The 11701-nt window shown below is 29.9% G+C and overlaps 1 protein-coding gene and 1 pseudogene across 1 annotated transcript in view; both read right to left on the bottom strand.

The window, feature by feature from the left end:
• The window catches only part of Eys (eyes shut homolog), a 1560564-nt gene extending 1559327 nt beyond the window's left edge, over positions 1–1237 (bottom strand). Inside the window, 2 exon segments of the mRNA XM_015487393.2 lie at positions 491–715; positions 718–1237. Of these exon segments, the coding sequence (XP_015342879.1) occupies positions 491–715; positions 718–1237 (745 nt within the window).
• A 2215-nt stretch (positions 1238–3452) lies between these two features.
• On the bottom strand, positions 3453–3551 carry LOC125617549 (annotated as a pseudogene).
• Positions 3552–11701: the final 8150 nt, after the last annotated feature.

The following is an 11701-nucleotide window of genomic DNA, read 5'->3' on the forward strand; positions in this document are numbered from 1 at the left end:
CACTGATATTTATTACAAACATTTCTCTTGGCTCATAATTATTTTTTCTTCTCCAACTCTACCAAGCATCTCCAAAGCTTTCCCCCATTCACATAGTTTCTTAACTTTCTCTATCAAGATACATTCTTTATTTCCTTATTATCACCTAGAATTACTTAATGAAATACCATAAGCTTGGAAACTTTATTCAGTGACTAAAAAGTTTTCTATTATTATGATCCAATTATTTTTAATGTATGAAACATTAATAGTGGATGTGGAAAATATATGAAAGATACTTAAGGATAATCACATATGTTTCTAAGAAAGTTTTCAATATGAAAAAGCCTATTTTAAAGAATGTCTGATGGATTTTTAAATGTACAGAATGCAAATATATTACATTTTATGGAATCTACATTTTTTAAAAAATAGCTTTTTTAACAGTTTATGAATTCAGTTTATTTTTACATTTTAATACAATGTGTAATTAAAAACAAAGAGTTCTTACCTGTAAATGGTGGGTGACAGATACAGTCGTAGTCTTCTTTACCCTGTTTTTCTCTTTTATTAATGCAACTTCCATTATTCTTGCATGGTCCAAAATAACATGTATCATATTCTTGGCAGTACTTTCCATAAAATGGAGTCTGGCAATGGCAGCTATATGTCTTCTTCCAAACTTCACTAAGACATTTACCTTGCCCAGAGCAAAATTCTGAACTTAGAGATTCCTGAACTGTTGTTTGACCGTCACATTCAGTCGAAGTCCCAGTTCACAAAGTGAAGGACCACTTGCCATTACTGTGATAAAATAATGTGTGCCAACACTCAGCCACTGTGGATTAACCGTGTGTATCCCTTTTAGTTTGCAACCAAAAAGTAACTGATCTTCAGCTGTGGTATTTTGTACACAGTCAATGAAAGATGCTTCAGAAACATTCATCAGATTTATCTTGGAAAATTGAAGAGACGGATCAGAAGAAATTACAAGGATGTCTCCTAATTGAATCTGCAAAGGGCAAATCTGGGGAACAACTTGATTGAGTAAAATATTCATTTTAGTGTTTACACCCAAAACCGAGCAATCTCTGTAGAAGTCAGTGCAGATGTTGTCTGTCAGTGTCCAATTCACAACATATGTTGAGGGTTGTGGATGCCATTCTTGAACCAACTGCCATTTACATGTTATTTTTCCATTTGTAAAAGAGCTATGGAGAACTACCAGGATCAGAATGATGATTGACTTGTTAGTCATTTTTTGTACAATTGTATTTTACAGTCTCTCATGAAAATGTCAGGAGGAATTGCTGTGAAATGGTCTTATTTAATTATTGCTGGATATTTACAGATAGAGATATTGTTCACAAATTCCTGGGGTTGACTTTTTTTTGTCTGTTCCTTTTATATTTGATGGCAGGGGAATTTGATAAAGAAACAGGAGAGTTCGTGTTTTAAATATCCCTTTAAACATAAAAAAACACATTGTTAGAGAAGTTTTTACTCTATAAATTACTTAATGATATAGAAAATATTTAGATGATTTCTTAGATCAAATAAGAACTGGCATAGCAAAGACAATGTCACTAATAGGTATGGACCTCTTGGGGAAAAAAGGCCAGTCAGCAACACCCGGCTAAAATATATTAATCTGGGCCAATCTTATGTAACCACCTACTTTTGAAAAGTTTTACATCATGGCATAATTAAAGCAGCAAATCACAGCAGTCTTTGTAAGTTGTCTTTATACCAATCTTAAATTTCACTGACATAGAGCAATAGCCAAGGCTCTTCCTTTATGAATGCTTTCAATTATCTACATATAAATATTCCTTTTCTAATTGGTTTAAGTATACCACCTTAAAACATAAAGTAATCATAAAGATAATTTAAATATAACTTTATATAATATTTTCATATAAACTCAAGTTTAAATGGCTGTTGTTGAAAATCATGTTGTTTTTAATTTGTAAACTATAGGATGGGATTCCCACATAAAGGACTCATAGAAAATACATTGTATAAACCACCAATCTTCCCCCAGCATGTTTGGAATGACAGAGAGATGGCAGTCAAATAGGGAAGAAGAAGTGTAAAATGGAATAGTAAAAGCATGTTTACAAATCGAAGTAATATTGAAATAGCATTTCTTTCATCCTGCATACCTACACTGAAAGTGCAGGTAAGAGCATCAGTTTTATATAGAGGTCACCATTGCTTCAAGAGGGCAAGAAAACAAGCAAGGATTCTGAGAGCTAATATAGTAAGACAATTTTTTAAGTGATTACCTATTATTGAGGGGTCACTCTGTGCAAATCACACTTACTAGTCAGTTAGCAAATAAACTACAATATTTATAACCAAAACCAAAATTTGAGTAGAACTTTAAATAAGTATAATGGGAATATCAGTTCATTGGATTTTAGTTATGTAGCTTATTTACTCTATGTTGTTAGGCAACATATGCTTTAAATCCATTCACTTTTCTATAACTACATGGAGGACAGTACACCTGTATAATAAGGTAATAGTGAAGGTTAAATTGCACTATGTAAGCAAGAGTCATTTCATAAAGGACTATTGTTTGCTTTTCATATAGACAGCCAATTTTAATTAGCAACTATCTTTGATTAAAATTTATAATTATCAGATATCAAATTGCAACATTTAATCTGTACCATGAATAGCAATAGAATGCTAAAATAAATTACATATAACATTTTTAAATTAATGTATTAATTTGTATAAAATATTTGGTAGTCCACTATCTTTATATATATATATATCTTTATTTTATTTTTATGTGGTGCTGATGATTGAATCCAATGCCTCACGCATGCCAGGTGAGCATGCTACTACTTGAGCTGTATCCCCAGCCCTGGCCATTTCAGATCATGCAGAAATCAAATTTGATATATAAATTACCTCTTTCAATTTCATTTCTTCATGTCACAAACCTATAAAATATGTTATTGTGAGTAGTATATAATACTACTAAATATCTGGAAAAGTTAAAATATATAATTTTCATAGAACTAACTGTTAAGCATAATCGAATCCATTTCATATATGTTAATTATCAGAAAGTTTTGTATAAATTACCAATCATAGTAAAAGTTTAAAGAAGTACATTACACAAATATATTCTGGACCAATCTATATCAAAATAGTATGCTAGATCCTGCAAATTTATCAACTATCAGTTGGAAGAATGTACCAAAGTATAGAACTAAGAACTTAACGAAGACATTATTTGTCATTGACATTAAATCCATTCTATCAAATATGGTCTAAATTCAGATGATGAAATGGAATCATGTTGGAAAGCTGGAGTATTCCATAAGAAAACATTTATCAAAACATGTTGAGGGGAATGTGATAACAGATGCCTTTAAGGAAGAAAAGTAGACCATGTAAGTGCAGAGGGAAGCAGAATCATGATGAAAAACAAACTCTTGCTTCAGAGTATAGTAAGAAGAGCAGACATTGTCAATAAAGGAGATTGTCATCCTTGCACAGGGGCCTTGCTAATCTTCTCTGTATTGTTCCAACATTACATTTCCTAATAAAGTCATATACTATAAAATTCTGAGATAATTAATGTTAAGATAAAAATTTTACAAAAAGGAAATAGTATCTTCTCTGAAGGAAAGGGTGAGCCTTTTGAAGATTTAGATAGGGATTAACAAAGAAAGACTTTTATTTTGATGACATCAATCTAATTGCAGAGTAAGGAACATATTGGAGAGTATAATTAGAGGAGTTGAGACACTGATGGAGCAAATAATAGCACAGATATAATAAAATGATAATGATGACTAACTAGAACAGTAGCAGCAGAAACAGACCAATGCTGGTGAAGTCCAGAAATGCTACAAAGGTAGAATCACATGGTCTTGAACACTGTGACCTAAGAAAAGTTAAACTCAGAAGCACCAGGTAGAGAAACAAGATGGCAAAGAAAAAAGAGATGTCCAAATCCACATACTTGATTTGAGGTATGCCTCATTGATTTTCTAATACAAGCTTTCAGAAATCAATTGTTAATACATATGTGAGCATAGGAGATAAAACTAGGCTGGAATTATGAACCTGATCATATTAATTACATTTTTATTTCCATGTGTATATAAAGTTGATGGAGGGTTAAGTTGAAAAAACTTGAGTTTAAATCATAAAAAGGAAGCACATAAAAAGATATAAAGCAGTATATCTAAAGCAGAAGAAAATAATAATGAATATAGAGCAGGAGGAAAGAAGAAGATAATTTTCAAATACTAATATTGTGACAGGTGGCAGAAAGTTGAGGAACTTACGTTAGGGGATATTCTATTTATGAAACAGAAAAAGATTCGGGGTGATGGTCATTCTGTATTTAAAAAAAGGACAATGGACAAGAGTGTGTTGAAATAAACATTGAGGAAAACATAAGAATGTTAGAGAAAAATCAAAGAACCACTAGGTAATTTTGAAACCCTTTATGGCTGTAAATGCCAAATTTACAGTAGTATCAACCTGCCTGCACAGGTGCATTATTTTCCCAGTAGCATAGTTAAAAAAAAACAATAAAAATAAGTTGCAAATGGGTTCAAACACAAACAGTTACCAATTTAATTCCACATGCAAATGCTAGGAAACAAATTACATTTGCATTGAAGCAAAATTAGGTCTGTGTGACATTTTTAGCCTGGCTGCAGATGTGAGCTTGCATTACTGCAGGGCTAATCCTGTGCTTCTCAGAACTCTCTAGGTCCCTAATTATTGTGCATTTATGTCTTTAAAGAGAAAGTGACTTAATGCATTACATTTATGCCTCAGGGAAATTTAAATAAATGTAAATAGCAACAAAAAACAACAAAAAAAGAACCCTTCTATATAAGGTCAGTTTGCATTCATACATACTGAATGCAAAATGCTTTGCATTTCAGTAAGAACAAGAATAATATAAACATCTCACATGAATAAATTTGAATAAGTGCTATAATTTGGACTCTAAAGGTAAGTATAATGGTGAATGGCATGGTTTGTTATTTATAAATAATACTCTTCAACCCTGCACAAAGTAGCAAACCAAATGACATTCTGCTCTCTTCCAAACTTACAGACACATTCATTGTGTGGTTGAGAGTTGAAATGAAAAAGCATTTTCATTCTATGTGATATTATCAGTATATCATATAAATTCTTGAGACAAAAAGCCCAGAAACTGAGGAACTAAAATATAATGGAGCCATTTATACAGGGGTGAGAATTAACAATACTATATGTAATTTAGGTATAACTATGCTCAAGGCATAATATTACAAACTGTGGAAGTTTAAAATAAATTTGTATTATTCTGTACAACAGTGGTTATTTCAGTTTTCACCCTAATGTGTGTATAATCTTCAAAATAGTTTTTTTTAATTTATATAATATATGTTATGCTTTAAAAACATCTAAAAATGTGAGAATTAGAAATGGAGGGTATAAAATTAACAGATTTATATTGTAAGTTCTAATACTATATGCATATGCTCTAGATGAAGGACAACAGATTTTAAACAAAACACATTTTATTGAAATTATAGGAGGGAAATGAAAATGTGGGTTTTAAATGCCAGTACAGCTAGATATCAGCAGTATAGAGTAAAAATTCTAGCAAGAATTCTGGAAAAAGAAAAAAAAAATAATAATAAAAATTGAAAGGAAAGCCGAGATGAGCAATGGACATGAGGTAATCAATATACTCAGGAGAATTCAGAGTATGAACATGTTTATTTATGTAGGCAGTACAGCATTGAATTAAGCTAAGGGTTTCTCATGAAAGATGGTAAACTAAAAACCTGGAGAAAAATAATTTTCAGAAGGTGGATGAAAAAAGATATTTCAAACTTACTTTGTATTTTGTTAGAGAAAACAAAAAGGGAAAAAAGTTTCCAAATTTTTTTTTACCATGCTGATACTTGCACAGATTATAAAGTTAATTTACTAAATTCAATGATTATAATGCTGCTAACATCTGCAACTGAACTTAATCAGTATTCCCAAAGCTGATATATTTGTATAACATGTTAGGCTTTTAAGGGTTAAGGGACAGGAAAATTAAATGTAGAAAATTTTTTCAACAAAATGTCCATGAAAGAAAAGAGAATATACAGAGAAGTTGACAAAATAGAATGGAAATCTCATTTAAGCCATCAATGTCTACAAAAACTTTTTGTTTAAACTCAAGTGTCTATATTGTGTAGCACATTCCTATAAATTATGGTACATTTTTGAATGCCCTTTTTAAGTATAAATAGTGTGCAAAAATGTATCTTTTTCAATTACCTGAAAATCATTTGATTTCTGTCCCTTACATTTATGTATTCTTAAAATGAAAAGTCAGGAATAAAGTAAGTCTAGAGAACATGGGGCTCAGTGACATAAGAGGTAGATTGAGCCACAAGAAAATGTGAATCTCATGCTTGAGCTAAAGAATGTAATAGTACATCATGAGATTAGGTTCAAGGATGGGACAAGGTCCGAATGTTTGGTTATGCTCATTACTCAGCTGCTTATAAATAAATGTATGCTTTTATGATGCATTCATTCATAACTTGCTTACACAGTTAGGGATTAAATTTATTCTGTATTATTTTAGAATAGTTTTCACTTTTAGTCCACATATTTAATGAGTAGGCCATAAAGTTATGAATAGCTATTTTAAAGAGGATCTATTAGAAATTGAGTTTACCCATTATGAAATTAAAGAAGTTTACTCTAAGTAATCTAGTTTAGAAAATAGTTTGCATGTGTCTGTGTGTATGCACATACACACATGTATATATCTATTTATATGTATTTACATGTGTAACATTCACCACAATCTGAGTAATCATGAAATATTGGTATTATTATTTCTGCTCTCATTTTGTAGATGATGAAAATGAGAATTTAAACAACTAATCAAAGTTTCATTATTTATATCTTTCAAGTATATCTGCCCTATTTCTTGACAAATTATATGTTTTTCTAGAGGTATTTTAGTTCAATGGAGACAAGTTACAATTAAACAAAATATGTAAATTATGGTTAATATGATTCAATCACTATTTTTCTGTGACCTGGTAAAGGAAATGGAAAGGAAAATGAATATGGTGTAATTAAATAACAAATTGAATATTATTAATTCACTGATTATAGAGTAAAAATGTGTCCTTATTTCAAGGACTATAATTTTAATTATTATTATGCATATTATATTTTTTTATCTTGTGGTTAAATTTTGTCAAAACACAAAATTTTATATTCATCATGGTGAAAAGTTACCAAGATTATTGTAAATAAATCAGATTACACTCCAAGGAATCAGAATTTGTTTTGTAATACTATAAGTTGTTTCTTAAAAAAAAAAAAAACTCAGCACATTTGCAACTAAATAGAGGGTAAAGAGAGTATTGTCAAATAGAAAATGATGGTATAACAGTATCACACCTTAATCAACACGATTATTTGATTTCAGGAAACAGATCTGTTTTTATAAAAGTTTGTATAAATTGTACCTTGTTATATATTTATACTTCTTTCCCACCCATATTAATTTAGAGTATGATCCTTAATTCTTTTCTGATATTAATTAACGTTTTCTATTACTTATATCTATTAATTTCCATAGAAATTGTTCTCTGTTAAAATAATGACCTTTGTTGAAATTTACATGACTCTACTACAAGAAAAGTCTAAATCTATATGGGAATCAAAGTCAAAAATATAGTGAGAGCTAAAACAAGTTTTCTAATTTCTGGGCATATTTATGTTTTTTAAAATTCATTCTTTGGAAATAGTAAATATCATAGATATGGTAGAATTTTCTATATGTTTCAGCATCTTCCAGAGATGCAATTATCTCTCATTGAGACTCTGAATAAATGATTTTAACTCTTATGAAATCTGACAGAGATCTGCATTCTTTGAAGATCTGAATGTCAGGAAAAGTAAGGAAAGAGTAGCTACAGAAGATAATGTCAATGGCTTGAACAGGAATGAAGATGGCCCTTTATATCGTTTGAAATCTTAACTGGAATCTAGTATTAAAAAAAAAAATCTACTTGCAATATTCTCACATTACCTGTTAATATAAAGATTGTAAATTATTGATTTGAAAGCCAAAACTATACTACAGAATTTATAATCTTGAGCCCATTTAGGAAAAATTGTTCTATTTGCATTGCAATTTATGTAAAAAGAAAATGAATGTTATGGAAACAAAAATTAAGATGATTCATTATCCTTAATTCTTTTTTAAAAAGTTAAAGGGTAAAGTTTGATCAAGAAAAAGGAAAATTTGGAAACACAACAAAGCTATGCAGGAAAAACTACAGTTTTTTATCTTTGTCAGAATGAAAAGGAATAAATTAAATGACATAGACACAATGAACATGACAAAACAACACAGAGAATTGATATGAATGATCCTAACATATCCAAAACAAAGGGCCATCAATTAAAGTGACAAAGTAAAAAATATATGATTACCTTGAAAATTTAAGGATTAATATTATTATTAAAACTCACTTTCTTGTTACTAAAGGTAAATATTATTTTAAATCTTAAAATATTTAATGGGGCACTCATGAAATAACAGTTAAAAAAGATATTAATTATCCTGCTCTACTCTCTAAAGTTGTCTTAATTTAATATACTTAAGGATATTAATTCCATATTGCCAAATTGCATACACACTGTCTTCTTTTTATAAATACTTATTTCATTACAGTGGGTGCAGAGTCACAGTGCAATTGAGCACAGATTTCCTCTCTAGCCCTTACCTACATCATGTATATTCTCCCCAACAACCAACATCACCATTCAGAAAGGTATATTTGTCACATTGATGGATCTACTTGACACATTATAATCACTCAAAATCTATAGCATACATAAGAATTCTCAATACTTTTAGATTTGCACATTCTATAAATTTGGACAAATATTTCCCCACTCTCAACAAAGGTTTCTCTGTATATTTTAATATTTTTTGGTTTTGGCTGGGGGGTACTGGGGGTTGAACTCAGGGGCACTCGACCACTGACCACATCTCCAGCCCTATTTTCTATTTTATTTAGAGACAGGGCCTTACCGAGTTGCTTTTGCTGCTTTGAACTCATATTCCTCCTGCCTCAGCCTCCTGAGCTGCTGGGATTACAGGTGTGAGCCACTGCATCCTGCTGCTTTTCCTAGTTTGATACTCATATTTTTAAGTGCGTAAATAATACTCTATTGCCTGAATATACCACAGTTTATCTGTTCACCAAAAGAAGGACATCATTCTTGTTTATAAACTTTAGAAATTATGAATAAAACTGCTATAAAGAACTTGAAAATGTCTCATGAAACTAAACATATTCTTGCCATATTTTTTACATATCACATCTAACAGTTTCTACTATTTTTTAAATCTCATATTAGCATGCTACATTTGTCACAGTTGATAAACTGGTAGTATAATAACCCAAAAATTTTACTAAATGATCAATATTTTAGATTTTTCACTTTACTTTATGTCCTTTTTCTTTTCCAGAATTGACTTTCCAGAATTCTTTAGTTAAGCCCTTCACATTCATATAGTGGTCATATTCTTTCATTCCTTCTCACTGTTGCCTCTCAGATGGGAATTTTTTTTCATGACCTTGATATTCTTGAGGAGTGATATATTTTGTATTTTATAGAATGTCCTTCTACTAGGATTAGTCTGATACTTGTCTCCTGTTTAAGCCAAAGTAATATATTTTTGGAGGACCATATAAGAAAAAACTTTTCTTTAAAGAGTAAAGCAATAAGTGCCATTTCATCATATTTTGAATATCACTAGTTACAATTTGTGGTCACCTTAGTCACTTGACTTGAGGTAATATTCATTGAGTTTTGCTCTTTGAATTTATTTTTCCCTCCACTTATATAATATGTTCTTTGGAAAAATTATAAGACCATATTTAGTTTGTAAGAAACTGCCAAACTGGTTTTAAAGCAGCGGTACTATTGTTCATTCCTTTCAGCAATGAATGATAGCTCCCCTTACTCTGTAATGCTTGCCAGCAGTGAGCATTGTGGCTTCTTCAGAGTTTAGCCATTCAAACAGGTGTTGGTGGTATCTCACTGTCACTTTAATTTTCAAATCCCTAATGACAAAACATATAAATATATTTTATTTCCCATCTGTATGCATTGTATGATGAGATACATGTTCAGATATTGAGCACATTATTACATTTCTGTTTTATTATTACATTTTAAATTGTGTATTTGGATTTAAATCCTGTGTAAGAAGAACTGATATCTTCACTACATTGAGGCTTTCAATCAACAAACCTGAAACATCTCTTATCTAATCTATATAATTTATTCATTTTATCTAATCATTTTTATCAAGGTTTGTAGTTTTCTATATGTTTGTACAAATTTCATAGATTTATGTGCAATTATTTTATTCTTTTAATGTACATGTAAGTAAAATGCTTTTTCATTAAATATTAACTGTTAATTGCTGGTACCTAGGAAATCAATTGAATTTTTTTTTGTACATTAACTTGTATTCTGGAAAATAGTATACTGACTTAGTTATTCTAAAATAATAACTTTTAAAATTTGAGAATATAAAAAGTTCCATAACTTTCTTACAAGTGTGTATACATTTCATTCACTTTTCTTGTCTAATTACATAAGAATTTTACTCTAGGTTGAATAAAATTAATGAAGGGACATTTTTGCTTTATTTTGGATCTTAGGAAAAAAGTATCCCATTTTTGTATATTAAGTATGATAACAGTAAGTTTTTGCAATTGTTATCTGCTGAACTGAAGATTTCCCCCTTTATTCTTAGCTCTCTGAGAGTTTTTAAATGTTTAATTTTAAATTGTAAATTTGGTCTTGATTTGTGGAATAAGAACCACTTATTATGTTTAATATAATTATTTTTATTCATACTTTGATTCAAGTTGATAAGATTTTGTCAAAGAACTTTGTGTGTGTGTTATGAGATATATTAGTCTGTGTTATTTTTATTTTAAGGCTTTGTCTAGTTTTGAAATTAGAGTAATAATAGGCTCAGAGAATGACTTGGTGGAATTCACCAGTGAATTCAACTTCTTTAATAGAAATAAACATGCTTCAATCAGCACTTCTGACACCTTTGATTGTTTGCGTGTTTCTTAAAATTTTCAAATATTGTCATAGAGACTATATTTTGTCTGTCTTCACTATCAGTTTAATGTCCACAGGAAGAATAATGTTGATCTTTTAAAATTAGTAATGATCTTATGATATTAGTATTGTGCATCTTCTCTTTGTCTTTACTTCTGATTCTGCCTCTCCCTTCTTTTAGTTAGCATGGTTAAACTCTTCTTCAATTTTTTGATCTTCTCAAAGAAGCTTAATTAATAGTTACATTATGCTTAATTCATAGCTAAGCACTGACTCTAACACTGAGCTACACCCACAGACCCTGTTTTAAATTTTATTGATGTCTGTTCTAATTTTTATTATGTCTTTACTTTTGCTTCTTAAATTAAGGTTACTCTTCTTTCCCAAGCTACCTAGGGTGGAAAATTAAATTATTGATTATATGTATTTCTTCTTTCCTAATAAAGGCATTTAATACTACTTATTTTATTCTGTGCATTGCTTTTACTGGGTCCCATGTAGATTAATAAATTGTATTTTCATTATAATTTAGTTTAAAATATTTTATAAAATTGTAGTT

The sequence above is a fragment of the Marmota marmota genome, unplaced genomic scaffold (assembly GCF_001458135.2).
Source record: "Marmota marmota marmota unplaced genomic scaffold, marMar, whole genome shotgun sequence".
In the NCBI taxonomy this organism is placed as follows: Eukaryota; Metazoa; Chordata; class Mammalia; order Rodentia; family Sciuridae; genus Marmota; species Marmota marmota.